The sequence below is a fragment of the Rousettus aegyptiacus genome, unplaced genomic scaffold, assembly GCF_014176215.1.
Source record: "Rousettus aegyptiacus isolate mRouAeg1 unplaced genomic scaffold, mRouAeg1.p scaffold_m13_p_6, whole genome shotgun sequence".
NCBI classification, from domain to species: domain Eukaryota; kingdom Metazoa; phylum Chordata; class Mammalia; order Chiroptera; family Pteropodidae; genus Rousettus; species Rousettus aegyptiacus.
This window is the reverse complement of record NW_023416309.1, coordinates 66,449,903-66,471,804: the sequence shown is the minus strand read 5'-3', so window position 1 is coordinate 66,471,804 and position 21,902 is coordinate 66,449,903. Positions and strand designations below refer to the sequence as shown.

The window sequence follows — 21,902 nt, the reverse complement described above, 5'->3', positions numbered from 1 at the left end:
CTAGCTGTCTAGCCGCTGGTACCTCAATTTCCTTGATGTAAAATGAGAATTATAACAACATTTACCTGTAAAATTCAAATGATACTCTAAACGTGACAACACTTGGTAAAAGGTGAAGTTCTGTACAAATGAGAGCTGCAGCACAGGCTCCTGGAGACTTGAGTTTTTAGGTGGCAGGACAGAGGTGGAGGATGGGGAAGGTAAAAGAGGACATAGTTGGAAAAAACCTTTGCCTCTACCTGAGTACTGACGATTTGGTTACTTAGTCTCACAAAAGATGTGTTAGCATCAGGAGGTTTAAAAGAGCATTGGAGGTTTTGGTCTCTTTTAAGAGTGGCCCTGGAGAAGAGCTGGAAGCAGGAGGGTGGCCATAGGAAAGGTGTGACTAGGAACCTCAGATTTGCATTGTGGGAAGGTGTTCTCTTACCAGGTTAATGCTATTCACTTCTATATGCTGAAGAAGGATGCTGGCCACATGCTCTCTGTTCCACTGCACACATGGGTCATCTGGGAAATCCCTGGAAGGAAGAAGCACAACTTGAGCACTGTTTCTAATCAGGTACAAACTCCTCCCTAAGCTCTGGTAGGTGTGTGCCAGTCTTGTGACAGGAATTACATGGGGGTACTATCCTTAAATATCCAGATCTTAGTTGAGAGAGATAAGATTTAGAAACATGACACAACCAGAAATCAATGGACAATTCCACTGAATATACTTTTGGAGCTTTGTGCTCGTTGCTGGGGCAAAAGAAACAGACATCAATGAGACAGGCTTTGTCTACAAGCTGGGGAGACATATATGTTAATGGTGAACCTGAGACAAAGCAGAATATGTATCTTTATAAGAGTTATAATGCTTTAAGTGAAAAAGTACAAAGGAATGTTACTTCATTTTATCTCATGAACATCTTTTGAGGAGCTCTGATAGATGAAGTTAAGTAGCTTGCTTGAAAGGTTGTTAAAGTTGGATTTGAACCCAGGTATTATGGCTGTAAAGCCAAGATGTTTTAGCACTAGGGAGCTGGCAACATTCCTGCTCCAATGAGGCAGTACCACATCGCCTACCTTAGGAGCCGAGGTCTCTGCAGGTTAATCTGTACCTTATCTGTGTCTCCTCTTGGCCATACCAGAGACCTATCTCCTCTTCTGTCCCTTTTTTTGTGTATGGATATATGGCATCACCTGATATGAGGCCAAGGCCTAAATTTGACCCCCATTTCTCGAAGACATTATAAATATATATCCATCTCTCTTTGGCTCAGATCCTGTAGCAACATCCACAATGTGACTGAGAGGAAAGAGGCTCTCTTTGCCCTCCATCTGGCAGGCTGCTATCACCTCTCTGGATTAGGGCCATTAACTGACCCTCTTAGGACTTTGGCCGAAGGAGAGTCACTGAAGGCTCTTCAGCAGGAAAAAATGATATGAGCTTCAGCACTAAACAATATAGTTATTTCCATTGCTTCACTGCTACCTCTACTAAAACTCTAGGGTGCCGTCTATGGAGGGCAGCTTTATACTTTTCAAAGCACTGTCTTGTTAGCCATTCCATGCTCCTGTAGTAAGCAGGACGGACATCTCAGCTGGTAGGGGAATGGATAGGGATAAAGGGAGAAAGTACAAAGTCTCTAGGCTTATTCCCTGGGAAGAGAACCAAATCTGGTATGTAGAACATGACCTACTGAGGTCAGACTGCTGAAGAAAAAAGAGATACAGGAATCAGGGAAAATACCTTGGTGAGAAAACAACTACATACATACCCCTGGTGGGGAGGTCCACAGAAATGTATTGAGGCATCATTTTGGACATTATATCAGTAATAGCCACATGGATGGTGAAGCAGTCTAAGAGAAAGGGTAAGACAGTAGTTGGCTAAGCTTACTAATTCCTGGTTCTGAAGTGCTGAAAGATGAATCCTAGAGTGGGAAAGCCTATTGCTACCTTCCATTCACCTTCAGAGACCTGGGATCTGCTACCCCAAGGCACTTCACTTAGAGTAAGGTTCATGGGAACAGGTGTTCCTCCATGCCATTCCTTCAGTGGTTCTACCCTCTCACCATGGATAAGAAAGTGAATCATCTAGGAGATTTTGGACTGTAAATATCCCCTCTGTAATCTGATACAAGTGATATGGCAGGATTGCTTTTGTGATCAAGTACAAACTCCTCTTGGTCAGGCAGTCAAAATTTTCCCTAATAAATCTCCTATTTTGAGCCACTTCATTTCTTTTTGAAAGAGCAAATAAGATAACACACATGAGAAAGCATTTAACAATTGTAAAGGGATATGTAAATGTCAAAGTAGTGGCCGTTATTGATGCATTAGCCTAATTTAGGCTCCTTAAAAACAAAAAAACAACAAAAAAACAACAACCCTTCTTTCTTTCTTGCTCTGAAATCTCTTGCAGAGTTCTTTGCTGACTGCCTATATCAGTGGTCAGTGGTTTCCAAGTAGGCTGTGGACACTCCAGGAGATGTGTAAGAGGATCTAGAGAGGTAAAGCAAGAAATCTCTAGAATTTCCATTCAAATGGTTTTTAAAAACTTGTTTAAATTTCTATTTTGTAGTTATTTTATAAGGTATCATATACTAACAAGAGTTTAACATGTATACAGTTTAATAAGCCCACAAATGTCGAAAAACAGACTCAGGGGACTATAATCAAAATCCTTGGAGATCACTGGTCTAATATAATCATCTTACATTTTACTTGATTTTTTCCCCTGGATATTTAGAAACAACTTTATTGAGGTATAATTTTCATAATATAAAATCCACCCATTTAAAATGTATAATTTAGTGATTTTTAGTAAATGCTCAGAACTTCTACATTTTATTTTACTAGTGTTTTACATATATTTGGCTGGGCCAAAGGCTGCTGCTATACCAACCAGTCTTTGGGGGTTGAAACTTTCAAATAAAAGCTTTGGAAGATAACAACTTTATAAAACAAGTTAGGGGCAAAAAAATGAATTGCAGAGGGCAGCAAGACATCTCAATGGTATTACCTTCCCTAAAGGCAGGACAATATAAAATTTTATAGTGAGAAAATTCAAACAGAAAAATATAAAGAAAAGAAAAGTAACTCCTTTCAGACCTAATGCCTGAGTTGTCATTTGCCTAAAGTTCAACTCTAATCAACTCAAGGTTTGGGTCCAAGTAATAACTTTTGCAAAGTTCCTTTCTTCTCTGATAGATTAACAACTACTCCTTATAAATACATGCTGGCAGAATGTAAAGGGAAGTATTGTAAGAGACAGTTGATGGCTAGAGTTTATACATGATGACCAGAATTGAAACCTTTTTCTGTCACAGTTGTGAGTTTTCTGTCATTTTTTGCACTACAAAATCTTGATTTATATATGCTATAAATTTTTAGTCTCCATTTTGTTGATTATTTAGGTTGTTTCCAATTTTTATTATTGTAATAAGGTTGTAATAAGCATCCTTATATATAACTCTTTATATGCACCTCTCAATATGTCCTTGGGATAAAATGATAGAAATGTAATTTCTGAGTCAAAGGTGAAGTGAAGGGAACATGTGTAGATCTCTCTCTTAAGAACCCTGTCATGAAGATTAGATGGAGAGTGCATTAATTCACAAGAAGTGCAGCAATAAGGAGATGTTTTTAAAAAGGAGAGAGGTGCTCCGTGACTGCCACTGAGCAGATCAGACTTATTTGTTCGTGTTCCTCTCTTCTTTTGCAATTGTGTCTGACAAACTTGATATGGCTGAGATTGAGAAATCTGATAAGTCAAAACTGAAGAGAAGAAATGAAAGAGAAAAATTCACTGCCTTCAAAAAAACCCAACTGAACAGGAGAAGCAGGAAGGTGAATCATAATGAGTCCTGTACAACCAATATGCACTGTATATTCTGTAAGCATTGCCTTTAGCACTTCTTTTAGTTGTTTAACTTTGTAAGATGCAAAGAGGTTGGATCAAGTTTAAATGACTGTGCTGCCCCTTTCACATCAAAGAACTAGTGACAACAAGGCTGTCTGGCTGGCAGAGAAAGAAAAGAACTTGCAAGTTAGTGAAAGCAGAAGCTGGGTGGGATGACAGAGAAATCTAGAGTAAAAACAACGCTGGTCCAAGGTTACTGCAGGCTGTAAAATGCAGTTTACAGTGCCATTTTTTTTTTTGTTCAAATGATTTTAATTATCGGGATGCATAATTTTTTAAATATGCAAATAAAAAGTTTTAAAACTTAAAAAAAAAGGGAGAGAGAGAATTGTGCATTTTGTAGGCTGAAAGGAAAGACTAATAAACATAACTTATATCAAGAGCCCCAATCTTCCTAAAAAGCTCAGGTGCTTTTATACCTACTTCCATAACCTGTGAGTTCCCCCAAATGTCCACTTCATTTATTTCCTTTTACAGTTGGAAAGGCCTGGTTAGAAGAGAATGATTGAGGTACACGGAGCTTTATGTAGGCACCGACGGGGCCAGCTGACTGGGAATATAACAGAATACATATATTGTCAAGACTCCAATTTCATCTTATTATTGAACTCTTCTCCTTAGAAACCATATGTATGTAATTCGAAGCCAATATGAAAGTAGAAGTCAAGCCTCAAAGAGTAGTCAAGCTTTTAGATTTAAAGAAGGCTAGGAATTACCCTCCCTATCTGCTGTAAATGTGAACCATGCAATAAACTTGCTTAGGCAATAGACAGCTAAGCAACAACTTTGCTTCTTGTTGTTTCCTCAGATCCAGATCTGTACAGGTCTATAGGGAATGGTAATAAAGTTATCGAGCTAAGAGTTCCTAGAATCTTCCTTTAATTGTTAGCATTGTTGTCCTTCATGGTTTTTACTACAATTTTAATGGAAGAGTACGGAAATCTCTGAGATGCTAACGTACCTGGCTAAGTTTGCTAAGATATAAAGCTGAGCAACACTTTCTGGTTGAAACAGATGGCTATAGTGAGCTAAAACCAAGTTTCAGGCCAGGTTTTGCCCAAGTAAAGCAAAGAAGACAACTCTGAAGAATTAAGGACCAAGAAAACCAGGGATCGCAGCAGGCAGTAGTTATATGGCCCTGACTTGATATGTCTCTCTTCTTTCAGGAGAATTCTAGTCTCTAGAGTCCTTTCAGCTCAGAAATGATAAAACTAGGCCTGGTCAAGATAGCAGACCTCCTCTCACAACCATACCAAAATTACAATGAACAACCATTACTGGGAGTTGCCCGAGTTCTGGCTGAACAGAAGTCCTACAACTGGGGACATACATGAGAGGTCACTTGGAGACTGGTAGGAGGGGCGGAGATACAAAATGGTCTAGTCCCACAACTGTGCATGGTGGTTAAGAATCGAGAGGGTTACCTTGGCTACAGAGCTCCCACTAACTCCCCAGAGGAGCGAGGGGTCCCGGCTCCACACTAGGCTCCCCAGCCCAGGGTTCCAGTGGCAGGGAGAGAAGTCCCCACAACCTCTGGCTGTGAAAACCAGCAGAGATTGTGGCTGAATGAGGGTGGCTGGAGTTGCAGACATTCCTCTTAAGGGGCCCACACACAAACTTATTTACCCACTTTGAGCTCCAGTGCTGGAGTGCCAGGAACATATGGGAGGAACTGAATTGTCTGGCTTCAGGAAGAGGGCTGAAGGGTGGCTTTCTCTGAAACAGAAGTGCTGGCGATTTCCATCGTTGAGGCCTCCCCCTGCCCAGTGTGCGGACACAGGTCGCTCTGTCCAGGTGATTCCCTGGGACTCTACCTCTCCCAGCTCATGGACCCACGCAGGCTACCTCTAGTGGTTTATTTCATACAAATAGCCTGTCTTGGCTCACACTGCAGAATTCCTTAAAATCTCTCAAAGGTTCACAAAACCCAAAGAAGCAGCATCTGGCCTCGGCGTGCATTATACGTCTTGCTGAGCAGCCCCAAGCCCGGCACTAGCAGAGGCCAACCTCAGTTCCTGGCTTGGCCACTCGAAGCACCTATAAGCCCAGCACAGGTGGCAGACATCAGTGGAGTGCTTGGTGACTCTTACCAGGTGGCCCCACAAGTGCACAAGCTGCAGCTGCACTTGGTCTGCAGCTGGGCCCCTCCCAGGAGGTCCTTGGGCCAGCACACCCAGTGGCCTACTTCAACCAGTGCCAGAGCCAGAGCACTACCCAGGGCAGCATCTGAGGAGGACACATCCAAAGGGTAGACTGGGCAGGCACCAGAGCCCTGCTAAAGTGAATCCTGCTCCACAGGGTCAGCGCCTCAGCAGCCAGTCCTCACAACCAATCAGCCCAAGAGTCAATTCCTCCTCTCAATGTGCAAACAGCAACCAAGGCTCAACTACAACAGAAGGGTACATACAACCCACACAAGGGCTACACCTGGAGCACCTGGCTCAGGTGACCAGAAAGACTGTGCCACTAGTCCCCACAGGACACCTACTACATAAAGCCACTTTACTAAGACTGGGAAATTTAGGAGCCTTACCTAATACATTGAAACAAACACAGGGAGGCAGCCAAAGTGGGGAGACAAAGAATCATGTCTCACATGAAAGATCAGAACAAAGCTCCAGAAAAAGAACTAAATGAAATGTAGACAAGCAATCTACCAGATTCAGAGTTTAAAACACTAGGTGTAAGGATACTCAGTGAACTTAGGAGAAGAGTTGATGAACTCAGAACTTTAACAAAGAGATAGAAAACATAAAAATGGAAACGGAAAACACAAAAGGGAACCAATCAGAAATGAAAAATGGAATATCTGAGAGTAAAAGTACATTAGAGAGAATTAACAGATTGGATGAAGAGGAGGAAGCAATTCAGAGGATGGGGTAGCGGAGAACACTCAATCAGAATAGCAACAAGAAAAAAGAATTAAAAAAAATGAAGTTAGTTTAAGGGACCTCTGGGACATCAAAATGCAACAACAGTTGCATCATATTGGTACTAGAAGGACAAGAGAGAGAGCAAGAAATTAATAACATATTTGAAGAAATAATAATGGAAAACTTCTCTAACCTGGCGAAGGAAATACATATACCACCCCAGGAACCTCGGAGAGTCCCAAACAAGATGAAACCAAAGAGGCCCACACCAACATGTCATAATTAAAATGCCAAAGGTTAAAGACAGAGAGAAAATCTTAAAAGCGGCAAGAGAAAAGCAATTAGTTACATACAAGGGAACTCCTATAAGACTGTAAGCTGATTTCTCAACAGAAACTTTGCAAGCCAGAAGGAACTGGCATAGAATGTTCAGAGTGATGAAAAGCAAGGACCTACAACCAAGATTACTCTACCCAGCCAAGCTATCATTTAGAATCCAAGGACAGATAAAAGAGCCTCCCAGACAAGAAAAGGCTAAAGGAGTTCATTACCACCAAACCAGTATTACAAAAAATGTTGGAGGGGCTCCTTTAAGAAGAAGAAAAAAATATGTATCAAAAATATGACTAATAAAATGGCAATAACTACATATCTATCAAGAAGTACTTCAAATAAAAAAAGAATTAAATGCTCCAATCAAAAGAAAGAGTGGCTGAATGAATAAGAAAACAAGACCCTTACATATGGTGTCTACAACAGACTCACTTCAGATTAAAAGAAACACAGAGATTGAAAGTAAAGGGATGAAAAAAGATATTTTGTGAAAATGGAAATGAAAAAAAAAATCTGGGGTAGCAATACTTATTCCAATAAAATAGGCTTTAAAACAAAGGTTATAACAAGAGACAAAGAAGGACCCCATAATCCCACTTCTGGGTGTTTATCTGAAGAAACTCATAACACTGCTTTGAAGGGAAATGTGCATCCATATGTTCATTGCAGCATTATTTACAATAGCCAAGATATGGAGGCAACCTGGGTGTCCACCAATGGATGAATGGATAAAGAAGAGATGGTACATATGTACTATAGAATATTACTCAGCCATATAAATAAAATAAATAAATAGAAGAATGAAATCTTTACATCAGCAACAACATGGATAGATCTAGGGGGTATTGTACTGAGTGAAGTTAAGTCAGAGAAAGACCAATGCCATACGATTTCACTTACATGTGGAATCTAAAAAACAAAGTAAATAAAACAGAAACAAATACAGAGAACATTTTGAGAGTTACCAGATGGGAGGAGAATTAGGGGAGGTGTGTGAAAAAGGGGAAAGGGATTAAGAAATACAAATTATTAGATACAAAATAGTAATGGAGATATAAAATACAGCATAATAAATACAGTCAATAAAATTATAATAACTGTGCAATATCAGATGAATACTAGATTTATTGGGGTTATCACTTTGTGAGTTTTATAGATATTTAATCACTATGTTGTAGAACTGAAAGTAATATTATATGCCAACTCTAATTCAAAAATAAAAAAAATTATTAAAAAAAAGAAATGATAAAACTAAAATATCTGAAATATCTGGCAAGTCACACCTTGTACTTAGACTTTCTACTTTAGAGACCTGAGGTCTTTTCACTCCTCCATTCTGTATCTTAAGTCAGTTAGGTGGTGTTTCCTGATAAGAAGCCAGTGATAGAGAACTGAGATAAAGGGAGAACTTCCAAGGTCCTTCACAAAGGAAGTCTGAAAACTGTTTAAAACATTAAGAGGTACATTAAAGATTGTTTAAGGAAAACAGGTATTTTACAAAGCAACAAATATAAGCTGCCAACATATATTCTTCTAATTTTCAGAAAGAAATGCAAAATTAAAGTAGGCTGTCTGTGTGGAAAAGGGCACAGGAAAAGGTGTTGTTATACACTGTTGGTGTAAGTTTAAGTTTCTACATCTCCATGAGACGGAAATTTAGCTATATGTGGTCATTTGTGCTCTTTGATCTTATCTTTCGAGAAATTCACTCTAAGGAAATAATTAGGAGGAGACTACAAGTCAAAGTCAGTTCATGCAGAGATACCACTTTCACTGCAATTATAGGGGAAAGAAATTTGCAGTTCTGTTGTTCTGCCACCAGGAAGCTATTTCTCTAACTTCCTGAATTATGGCTTATGAAAAATGCTAAAGATAATAGAGTTTTGAGGTATGTTCAAAGCAAAAGTAAAGAAAGTGTAGATATACCCAAGGTAAGATAAGGAATGTTAATGCAAAACAGGAAAAAAAATCTCTTTGAGTTATTAAACTTTAATTTTGCTTCTGAATTCTCATTCTAAAAGAATGAGACATATGAAATAGGAATAAAATGTATTTACAGGAAATGAATTTTGAAAACAAATTTGTGAGAGAATTTCTAAATAAAGGGATCTGAATGTGTTCAAGGCTCCAGATATCCTACCCTAGGTTCTCTAGAAAGCAGAACCTAGGATGAAGGCTTAACCATGAGTACTTTATTGGGGAGTGTGACCCCTGGGAGCAAGAGTGAGTGACAGGAGGGATAGCCCATACAAGATGCTTTATTGACTTGGCCCCACTTATGGGCATTGGGTGCGTGATCCCATGGGGCTGTCTAAAAAGTTGTATGAAAGCATCTCAGAACTGACAATCCTTCCAGAAGGAGGAAGAGGGGAGTGTTTATCTCCATAAGGTGTTAACTCTCTAATACTTTAGTGTTGAACATGCTTGGGCACTGAGACTGAGCAGTGGCAGAGAAATCTTAGGGCAGAAAGCAAGGGGTGCAGAGTGGGCCTGAGGTGACCAGCTGTCAGATGGTACCAGCCTGACCCCACTATGCAGCCACATCTATAAGGAAGGGTCTGGAGTGGTACACAGCCACCACAACCCAGGGCTGGCCTCTGAGAAAATGAATCGTTGCACATTTAACCCATCTGGACTAAGCACACATAAGGCCTCAAGCTTGGGGCTACTGTTTAGGGATGTAAACATGAATACAAATCATAGCCCCTTCCTTCAGGAAGCTTCAGGTCTAGTGGAGGTGAGGTTTGCTTTGCTGCAGGATGAGAAGGAATTTGCAGGGAAAAGGAGAGGGGCAAGGGCAGGAAGGAAGGAATGCCAGGCTGGCGTAGCAGGATGGCTTACTCTTGGCACTGCCATCAATGAGTGGTTGTTGAAACATCTTAAGGAGACAATGACACTGTGTTTGGCTCTGAAGACCTCTGAGGAGATTAGATGTTTATTTTGGTGAGCTATCAAATGCAACAGAGAAAGCTAACCCTTGCCAATCTTTTGGTCTGATAACTGCAATCCTCACAGCCCCTTGCCTGGGTGTATTGAGCAAACAGTGTTAACACTGCTGAAATGTGCCCTAAACTTAGTCCTGCCCTAGACCTTCATGTTCAGTAAACAAGCTGGGGTTTTCAGCCTGTGAGGGTTCATAAAAATAATGTTTGTTTTCCTACTGGCTGAATATCCTCAAATGCTGCCTGCCCTTTTCGACACATTCGCATGACTCACCCTGGCCAGCAGTCTTTAGAACCATGTCAGGAGAGTCATGGAAATGCTCTGTGAAAATTTCCTGTGGGTTATCAGTTCCTTCAGTCACAGGGCCCTGGCAAGGAAAGTCCCCTTCCCTTCTTTCGCCACTCTGAGAAAATTCATGGGCTCAGGTCTTCCCTTTCCCAGCCTTAGCCCTGCAGGCAGAGGTAGGGTATATAGCCTGCTGCTGGAATGCCACCCACCAGGTTGGGTAATAGCTTATCTCTCTGAAAACCCAGTCCCACTTTTGCACACTGCACTATGAACTTTAATACAGACAGAGGCTGTTCACACACCCTTATTTGGTCTTGCGGCTTGTACAACCCAGCTGGAAGGTTCAGCTCACCCCTCCCCCACCAACCTCCGGCACATTTCTAAACTTGATTACTTCCTTTGTCATCTGAGGCAGGAAAAGGTCATTTGAGTTCAGTGAACACTGAGGTCAGCCCAAGAGCATGGAAGATTACCTGGGGCCTGTGCATTACCTAGGGGCCTCAGACTGCTAATACTGGCATCCAATGGACCAGTGTGGGAGGTCTCATGGTTTTGAGGGGCATGGCTAAAGTGCAGTAGAAACCATAAGAGTGCAAAGGAATTAGATCTAAGCTGAAGGAAGGTTGGAGATGTGACATTCTAAAGCAGGGCCAGATAATTTCTAGGAGTATATCGTAATAATCAATGGCTAGCCTAAGATAAACAGGAAAAGAAACATAGGGGGAACAATGAGTAAAGGAGAAAGGAAAAGAGAGAAAAAATAAAAGGCTTGAAAAAATAGGTACATATATAAAAAGCAATCTGTATAAGCACATGCCTGGATTAAGGGCCTTATTCTCAAGCAGTTTAGGAGTCCAGACAAAGATCAAATGTCCCAAGAGACTCTTGTCCACATAAGGCTTAAAGCCCTCAACATTAACCATAATAACCACAAAATGGATTTTTTTCCTTCTTAGGACATAAAAGGCATTTACAAATCATGGCCGTTAGGTATTATACTCAAATCAGTTACACTACCACTGGTGCTTACCTTTCTCGGAAAGATGCATTTCACATAATCGCAACAAATCGTCTAGAGTTTGTAAAGTTCATGTGAGAAATCTTTTTCCAAAAATTGCCAATTTGCTGTCTTACGTGACTACTAAAAAACAGAAAAGAACCTGTTCACTGAACCCACTTCAGGGAGGTCATGGGGTTCTGCTTGCCCCTAGTAGCCTCGAAAAAGTGGTTTAAGAGGCAGATACCTGTCTCCAAACTCTTTCTCCCCGCTTACCTCACTTTTGACAAAGAAAGTGGTGGTGAGAATGGACTGGCAAGTATTCTTAGATACATGAAGACAGAGAAGGGATCTCCCAAGCAGAAGGCAGTAGCATAACTTTTTGACTGGTCTCTAAACCTTCTGGTGCTTGAAAATTTCTGCTTCATTGAATTATTTTTTTACATTTTCGGTGAGGCAACCCTTGGTTGACCTCACAGATTGCAAGGACTTTGTCAGTTACAATCCCTTATTTTTTTTAATTTTTATGCCTACAGCACTTGGTTTTCCTAGGTGGTCTCCCATCCAAGTACTAACCAGGCCCGATCCTGCTTAGCTTCTGAGATGAGATGGGATTGGGCTTGTTCAGGGTGGCATGGCCGTAGGAATTTTTTTTTAAGAACCAAAATTAGGGTTACTTCAGAGAGAGGGTTTGTCTCTGATTTTGACAAGCACCTGAAGTTCCATCATATGCCAAGAAACAAGATAAGACAGAAGACTAGAGAGTTGGAGCCTTGTATCTCTCTGGGCCATCCAGAGCCTTACTAACAATAAGCATCCACTGGAGTCCTGAAGAAGGCGACTAGGGAAAGCTTTAAGGTACAAATGATACTTAAGTTCCATCAAACTGCAGAGCATGGTGTGATATGATATAAGGAATGCAAATGGGCAGAACAGACGAGTGTTCAAATAACAAAATCTAAGAAAAAAAAGTACTATAAGAAAAGTCAAATAAGTTGCTCTGGGGCTCAGAGCAAGAAAATACAAGGTTCTATGGTATGGATCAAAAATCCTTTTATGAAAGCAGAGGTATCTGAGCTGGATTAGGATCAATAGGCCCCCCAATGCCCTGTAGGGAGGCCAGAATTCTAGAAATTAGAAAACAGCCTGAGCTAAGGTGTACAGGGGTGAATGCGCAGCTGTGATTTGAGAACAGAAAGTTCATTTTAGCTGGGGCAGAGGGTACCTGTTACCTTATAGAAGACTGGTTTACAGAGAAGAGTTATGGAGGGGTTTCAATAGGAGTGGCCAGATCAGATATACTTTAGGAAATTAACCTGGAAACAGTCTGGGGAATAAATTGGAGGAGTAGTCAACTACATAATGTAGTCAACTACATATAATGTATTGATGGCTAGTCAACTACAATAGTCCAGTCCAAAGGAAGTGACCATGGGAGTGGAAAAGAGCAAAGAGCCAAAGATATTACTAAAGAAGAATTTGCCAGAGTTAGCTGTTAATTGGATGGTACAAACAAGAAAAAAATGACATCAAAGACAACTCCAATTTTAAGCAGGAGGGACTCCACCTTTAGGAACATTCCTTTAAAGCCAAATGCTGTCACTTTTTTTTAATTTTTTAATTTTTAATTTTTTATTTTTTTTTTTAGCAATCGCTTGGTATAACAATCCAAAGTGACAGACTGGGCATTGAAATTGGTGGTATCCAGTTACAAAGAGCTCATATGAATGGTGCTTACTAAGATCACTGAAATGAAAACAACACATTAAAAATTTATCACAAAGAAGTTATAACCATGGAGAAACTATCTGGGGATTGCCTCAAGAGTACAAGAACCCTGGCTTGGAAAACTCTTAAGTAAAGACACAGGAGAAAGGACAGATTTGAATACAACAATACAGTAGTAAAATGGAAGCTGGGAGAGGTAAATGCAGAGTGAAGCAGTCAATAGAACCAATGCTTCTAAGAGGCTGAGAAAGATGAGTCCTAAGAAAAGGCCATTGGATTTTACCCCTTGAGAAATCATTAGTAGTCTCTGAAAGCAGTGTTAGTCAAGAGGGGTAGGCACAAGCTAAACTGCAAAGACAGAGGTCAGTGAGTGGTGAGAAATCAGCACCAATAAGTGCTTTTGAGAAGTTTGAGAGTGATTAAGAAGTAAGAGAGATAATGGAAACCCAAAGAAACAGTGATCTGGGGAAAGGTTTTTTAAAACCTTGAGGATATTTGAAGATTGAGGCAAAGAAAGCCATTGAGCTGGTAGAGAGCAGTTACTTGAGAAAGGCAAAATAACAGAATCAGAACAAAAAGAGATAAAAGTACAGGGCAATTTGTAGAAGAGGAATATATCAAGTAGAGAGCAAATGGCTATTGGTTTTAACTGGGTTAACTGTTCCCATTTCATTAGGTTGCTGTGAGGGTTAACTGAGATAATACTTGAAAAACACTTGGAACAGAGCTTGGCATGTGGAAAGTGTCCAATAAATGTTAGCTGATTCCTGATGGAAAGTAATTCAGTGCTGAGGAGTGAAATGAGCAATGGCGTATGAGACTTTATAAAGAAGTGGTCAGTCAATAGCAGACAGTCCCATGTGATTAGATCACAAAATGTGAAGGAGAATAGAGCTAGACTATAATGGGCCTAGAATACTCAGCCAAAGGTCCTCTGTTGTACCAAAAGGCAGGCACAACAGGGAGCCTTTAAGGGTTTTTGAGGACTCAATCTATGATTTAGGAGGGCATACTTTGGGGCAGGCCAAATGAGAGAAAAATTCCGTACAGAAGTCTAGATAGGAGATGATGAGGGTCTGAATTGAGATGGTGAGAATGAAAAGATGGAGATAATTCAGCATTCCATTGTGCCATCTCTCTCCTAAAACTTGGGCTTTTCGAAAGTTGTAAATAACAGCAATGTGGATCCTTTATATCTCCTCCCTGCACTCTCTGAGAGCCTGGTTATTGGGGCCATGGAGAAGTCTAAAGTCAAGGGGTCATCAGCCACTCCCCCCACCCAAAACAAGGAGGGCCTTTCAGGAGATTATGGGCAGGCAAATCTGAGGGAAATCTGGGGTATGTGATGTTTCCCAGGAAGACCCTATCTGCTGATCATCAGATGGTTTCTGAAGGGCAAATTTTCTTGAAAAGCAGTGGTGTCCAAATCAGGGCAGTCTACCACTATGGCAAGTTACAGTCCTGTACAGTGATGAACCCCATCTTAGCAATGCCCTTATGGATACCTGTCCTTCCCTCCTTTCATTCTCTGGGCAATATCAGAATTTCTGAGGATGAATATCTGAAGGTTTTCATTGCTGTGTAGTTCACCTGTGGCTTGCTCACTTCTTATCACACAGAAGATGTAATAATGGGTACCACCACCATCATTCCCAAGTACCAGTTCTTTCTTCTTCACTAGACCTAGACCTTATTTCTCTCTCACTGAAAATTCTGTCATAGATCCCCTTTTACATTTTCCAATATAACAAAATTTTTTGGCCTATCTTAACAAATATTTGTCAATATCAGTATTCGAATCCTTCTAGAATTAATATTTCTTAGACATAGGCAAAGAACAAGACATTTAATATTGTAGCAGAAAATATCTACCAGACTAGGGATTTATAAAGAAAATACTCAAGAAAGAATTCAAATCACTTCAAGATCCTTCCCAATTGGGCTGATGCTATTTAGTGTAGTTATATGAAAATATAAACAAAGATACATTTGCAGTGCTGACCAGGAGGATGTCTTAGTTATTATGAATGCTCTATATGGCTTTGTGGATAGTAATATGCATGTTCTCAGGGATGGAATGGCATTCATTTATTAACAAGCTCTGATACCCAGTCTCTGAAACATATAAGCAGTTAATATTCTTTCAGAGTAATTAAAAATACTTAAACTTTTCTTAGGCAAGATGGAATGCTCCTAGAATTAGCATCTAAAATGTATCAAAATTTAGCTTCTTAAAATGAGTTAAAAATGAACTACTGTTCTGCAGCAATGTTTTCCAACTGAGGTCCTCAAATCCCCGAGAGTCTGTGGCTAAATTCGTAGGGACCCATGAGTTCTTGGAAAGAGGTATTTTTACTTAGTTAACAATCTAAAAAAAATTTTATGATTATTTTAGTGACAATAAAGCAGGTAGGTTCATGGCATTTTCTTGCTTGTGTTTACACATGTAAAGACACATGAGTCTTCTCAAAATACCTGAGATATTTTCTTTTTAAAAGGACTGAATACTATATGTAGGCTAAATACAAACAGAAAACTAAATTAGGAAGAAATAAAAGATCCATACATTACTCAAGGTTAACAAACCTTTCTCCACAGTAGTGTGGGTTGAAAACCAGTCCATGTTCTCTAGGCAATAAAAGCAAATCTATCTGTGCTAACCCTTTCCTTCCCTAGCCTTAATAAGATTCTCTTCTCATGTCTGGAGTTAATATGAACCCAGGCAGGAATCATGTTGGGGGGACCCAGACCAGGAGCAGGTAGGACCTAGAATTACGAATGTGAAAGTATAGTTTAGACTCCACACCCGAAGGGCTTGTGGTGAATCCTAAGCATCTGTGTGCACGTCAAGCTCTAGTCTTTCTCTCAACAACTCCTATGTTTTTCCAGGTCCATGTGTGGCTCTAGCTCGATGTGCCCATCTGTTTCTCTACTGAGAATGTGCCAGCTCACTTGGTGAGGACATCACGAAGGTCCGGTGAGACCACTTGTTAAAGCCTAGTGACTTGTCCCAGTTTCCTGTCCTAGATGCTGGCTGTGGTCTGGCTCCAAACAGGGTCGATCACCACAGGGCGACTTTCCTGACTTTGACCATCTCTGTTAGCTAGAAACTCTTGCTTTAATGTCTTACCCACTAGACTGGGCATCCCTGGAAATGGACCCTAGTCCAGTTTAAACCTGCAGTCACCTCATCATTCAAGCTACTATAATCTGATGTCTGACTCTGCCTGTGCTGTTGAGTTCCCTGCATCTCTAGTAGACATATCCGTTTGATATAAAATCTGAGGGGGAGAGAAGTGCATTAGGACTGAATTTAGGTGTGATAGCAATAAATTAATAAAATTTATAAAAAACAATTTCTTGGGATGTGTAATAAAGTAAAAAAAAACATAAATAAAAGTTTAAAAGTTAGAGATATACCTGAATGTGTTAAAGGATAACACTGAGCCTGAGACCATCCTAAGTGGGTCTCATTGGTCTCTTAGGAAAAAGGTCTTTTTATTATATGCATCCAGTTAGAAGGCACAGTACTTTTGATGCCAACAACCCTAATCTTATGGCTCACAGAGATGTCCTAAACATTAACAAAATGGGCATCTAAACCATGTCAAAATCTAGCTTGTATAAATGAGTTTAAAGTGAACTATTATTCTGGGGCAAGGTTTTCCAACTGAAGTCTGTAAGAGGACTGTGGCCTTTCTCTTTCCTTGGCCTCATGTCTTAAATGCACATCCAGACCCATTACTTATACCATGTTCTAAGCTCCTCACGTCTGGCCTCACTCTTGATCTATTTCTAAAATGTCCTGACTTTCAGATTTGATACCTGACACTATCTTTCTTGCAGTTACCTTGGTTTCCAACTCACCAGGACTTGTGTTCTCCATTTGTGACAGGTTGTTTGGTACACTTTAGATGAACACCTCTCCTGATTAAGCCCAGCCTAAAAGCCTTGGTGAGCTGGGGCTTTGATCCATGCCCTGTGGTACCAAGGTCATCAATGGAGGCCATCACTTTGCCAATGATGACATGAGCCTCTTCACTAGCTGGGCGAGTTTGGAGACACTGCCCTTGCCCAAAAGCTATGGTAGTGGCTCTGACACCCCTGTCCCAATAGGTTTCCAATTGTTCAGTTCAGTGGTAGAGCAAAAGGAAAAATTCAGGCCTTTGAAAACTATTTGTTTTCTCATTTTAGGAAGAGTGACATTTTTGGTGTCTAGTTTGACAGGGATGGTAGAAACATGAGTCTTTCAGTGGAGGTGATGGATATATTCAGTCACTAAATTCACATATCTGGGCGCTCCTCTGGCTTCCTCTCTCTTATCTTTGACAGCTAATTGGTCACCAGGTCCAAGAAACACTACCTCTGCATCAGCGTTAGAAACCATCTCTTTCTGTCTTCTCAGACAATGCTTTATTTTTGATTCTTATACAGCTGACCCTTGAAAAAGTGGGGGTTAGGGGCGTTACTCCCCGCACATCAAAAATTTGAGTATAACTTTTGACTCGCCCAAAACTAAGACAACTCTCAGGATCCATGGGGGATTGGTTCCAGGACCCCTGCAGATATCAAAATTTGTGGATGCTCAAGTCTCATTTATAAAATGGTATAGAGTAATGTATATTGTTAGCTTGCTGCATCTGTGAATTCCCAACTGCAGACTGAAAATACTGTCTTCCATCTGTGGATGGTTGAAGCTGTCGATGCAAAACTCGTGAATACAAGGGCCGACTGTATATTTATTGAAAAAAATCAGTGTAAAAGTGGACCTGTGAAGTTCAAACCCATATGTTCAAGGGTCAGCTATATTTCTCACCTACTTCGTGCTAACTGGTCCAATTGCTCCAAGTTTGGAACCCATCCTCCTACACTGCTCTCTACGATGTTGTCAGAAAGAGCTTTCTAAAATGCAAATCAGATTAAGGCATCTCCTAGTTTAATATATTTCAAAGCCTCTTATGTTTTTAAGAAGTTGTTGAAATACCTTAATCTTAACCTAACACACACTCTTTGTGATCTGTATCTGCCTACCCAGTTCACACTGACATCGTCTATCGCATTCCTTCAGGCATGTTGTACTCCAGCTATCTGGAAGTAGACCCTCTGTGTGGCGTGCATGTGGCTAATTCCTTCTTGTCCTTCAAGACTCAGATCATAGGTAACCTATCTATGGCGTTTTCCAGACTCCTGTGCTGGAGTCCCCAACACCCTTTGTGTACTGGCCTTTGGAACAGTCTTTTGTGTTACCCTTACATCATCCGCTAGTTTGCTGGTTTTCTCTACTGAACTGTAAGCTCTTTGAGAGTAAGAACTTGATTTTTCATTTTCTAGGAACTAGTATTTGAGATATAGTATACACTCAAAATATGAGTGTTAAATGAAGACTAAATGAATAAACAAATTTCAAAATAAAGAAATAAACTGAAACCCAGGTGCCTCTCATGGGCTCTCAAGTCCCTGTTTCATCCCGTCTTCCACATGAATCTGGCTCAATTGGACACTGGTGTTTTGTAAATGGCCTCACTTACTCGCGTGGAACATGCATCAAACACTGAGAACATAGGATTGGGGAGAGTGCAGAAAATGTGAAACGGACCTGAAATAAAACCTATGACATTTAAGAACCAGGCAGTTGAACTAGGGTGGTTGAAGAGGACTGAAACAAAGTGGCCAAGAAAGTAAAGAGGAAGGAGGACAGTTAGGGCTGAGTACTGTTAAGGATGCCAAAAGTAGTTTCCAGTGGTGGGGCTGAGTGGTCATCATTTACCAGAGCTGCTGAGAGGGCCAATAAGATTGGGATTGAAAAGTATCCCATTGACTTAGTAATTAGAAGTTAGCAGTGACCCTGAGGAAGAGGAATTTCAATGGTAAAAGGAAGAGGAAAGATGGTGAGCTGGATTTGACTGCATTGGGGAATGAATGAGAGATCAGGATGTGCAGATGGTAAGGATAAATAATACAAGATTATAAAAGAAGAGAGAGAAGTAGGGTAGTAAATGGGCTGAGAAAGAGTTAAGTGGAGGTTTTTTTGTTTATTTGTTTGAATGATAAGAGAATCTTGAACCAACTAATGGCAAGAACCCAAAACAATAAAATAAGAATAAATAGAGGTAAATGAAAATTCTCACTAAACCATGCTATGAGCATAAGAAATATGAGACATAGGTTGGGATTATTCATGAAATGTCAGTAACGAGGCTGTAGATAACATGTCCAGGTGCAGTCCTGGCAGTCCTGGCAGCTAGTTCGGGGAAACAGATTGTTGTTTCCCATCCTCTCTAATTTCTAAACTATCCTCTCTGAATTCTGGGAATTTATTTCATAAGTAAGGCAATGGAGTAAGCAACAATTTGACATTCATTACCTGTTTCAGGCTAAGGATAAAAGACAGGAGACAAGCAGGCTTACACTAGAGAAGTGGTGTAATCGACTTACATAAATGAGATGAAAGGGAATGGCCTTTGGGGTTAGGGATACCAATACAAGATGCCAGCTAACATTTGAATTTCAGATAAACAATGAATAATTTTTTAAAGATGCGATACTTGGGACATCTTTATATTAAAAAGATTTACATTAAAAATTATTGTTTCTCTAAAATTCAAATTTAACTAGGTCACCTGTAACCCTGTTTAGGGTATATGTCTTTTTGCAGGGCAATTATTCTGTTTATTGTATGATAAAATTTTTGTTAGTTGTGAAAAAAGACCTTAAGGATAATCTAACTCAACACCCTTATTTTATTAAGAGAAGAAGGATAAGAGCACAAATATGTCTGCTGGCTGTCACCTTGTTAGAAGTGGGGCTGGGGCTAGATCATATAGCCCCCGGGAAATTCCCAATTCTATTTGAGTCTAGCTCCAGAAGACATCATGCAATTCTCTAAGATGCCTTATAATCAAATTAATTTTAATATACTTTATTTAAAAAAAGAATTTAATATATGTTCTATGACATCCTTAGGATCTATTCAAGAAAAAGGTACATTGTTATATTGAGCGATCATGCACAACATATTGCAATTACAAAAAGGTTGAGAAATAATAGTTGACACTGGACATGAGGCCAAGGGAGATGTTATAATTTTTAATTTCCATGGGTAGTCTAGCATGTTTGTAGGTAGGTGACTGATAATCATCTAACAAACATGCCACATAAATTCATTGCAGGTCCTACCTAATAATTTGAAACTTATTGAAACTACTTGCAAAATAAGAATATGAACAGGATGATGAAACTAGAGTAGGTATTTAACATGTTGTAGTAGGAAGATGGAGAGTGATTGCAAAGCTGGCGTTTGATCATAATATTTTTTAAAAAACGTATTTCTAGTAAAAAGAGAAGAGGTAAAAAAGGAAATAGATATAGCAAATATGAATAATAAAATGGCAGTAACTATGTACATATCAGTAATCACTTTAAATGGATTAAATGCTCCAATCAAATGACACAGGGCAGTCAAATGGATAAGAAAACAAGACCCACGCATATGCTGTCCACTTCAGATCAGATGACACTCACAGACTGAGAGTAAAGGGATGGAAAAACATTTCACACAAATGCAAATGAAAAAAGTCAGGGTAGCGATTCTTATGTCAGATAAAAAAGACATTAAAACAAAGGCTATAATAAGAGACAAAAAAAGGCATTACATAATGATAAAGGGATTGATAAATCAGGGGGACATAGCCCTAGTAAACATATACACACCCAACATAGGAGCAACTACATTCATAAAGCAATTATTGAATGACAAAAAAGGAGAGATCAATAGTAATACACTCATAGTAGTACACTCATAGTAACACCCCATTGGCACCAATGGACAGATCTTCCAGGCAAGAATTAAAAAGGAAACAATGGCTCTAAAAGACACACTAGACCAGATGGATTTGATAGATGTTTTCAGAGCATTTTACCCCAAGGCAGCAAACTACACATTCTTCTCAAGTGCACATGGAACATTTTCCAGGATGGACTCAAATAAATAAAATCAGAAATGAAAGAAGAGAAATAACTACGGACTCCACAGTAATACAAAGGATCGTAAGAAAATACTACAAGCACTTACATGCCAACAAATTGGTCAATCTGGAAGAAATGGACACATTCCTACAAACGTAGAATCTCCCAAGACTGAGTCAAGAAGAAGCAGAGAATCTGAACCGACCGATTACTGCCAATGAAATAGAATCGGTAATCAAAAACCTCCCAAAAAACAAGAGCCCTGGAACAGATGGCTTCATAGGTGAATTTTACCAAACATTCAAAGAAGAATTAACACCTATTCTTCTCATACTATTCCAAAAAATTCAAGAAGAAGGAAGGCTCCCTAACTCCTTTGATCAGGCCACCATTACCTCGATTCCAATACAAGACAAAGACATTACAAAAAAGAGAAAACTATAGGCTAATATCTTTAATGAACATTGATACAAAAATCCTCAACAAAATATTAGCAAACCGAATTCAGCAAAACATTAAAAATCATGGGGGTGGCTCCATAGGGTAGCGGTTTAGGACGTCTACTTTGCACGCAGAAGGTCCTGGGTTCCTGCCCCAGGTGGAGTCACGGACCATATCATGCCACGAGCGTGTGGGAGGAGACTCCTTGCCTTCAGAGATCCAGTTCTTAAGGGGAAATGGCAACATCTATGGGTCAGGGGTGGAAGTGGGGGTGGGGGGGCGGATTCAAAGAGGGGGAAAAAAAATCATACACCATGACCAAGTTGGATTTATTCCCGGGATGCAAGGTTGGTACAATATCCGCAAATCAGTTAATGTGATGCACCACATTAACGAATCAAAGGATAACAACCATATGATCACATCA

At 40.0% G+C, this 21,902-nt stretch overlaps 1 protein-coding gene and 1 pseudogene across 3 annotated transcripts in view; both read right to left on the bottom strand.

The window, feature by feature from the left end:
* The window catches only part of PIGL (phosphatidylinositol glycan anchor biosynthesis class L), a 67,167-nt gene that overhangs the window by 17,440 nt on the left and 27,825 nt on the right, over window positions 1-21,902 (bottom strand). For all 3 annotated transcript variants that reach the window (XM_036223880.1, XM_016145132.2, XM_016145131.2), the window contains exon 3: window positions 428-518. In XM_036223880.1, coding sequence (XP_036079773.1) covers window positions 428-518 — 91 coding nt within the window. The remainder of the gene's footprint in view (window positions 1-427; window positions 519-21,902) is intronic.
* Window positions 11,869-11,987, bottom strand: LOC118604852 (annotated as a pseudogene).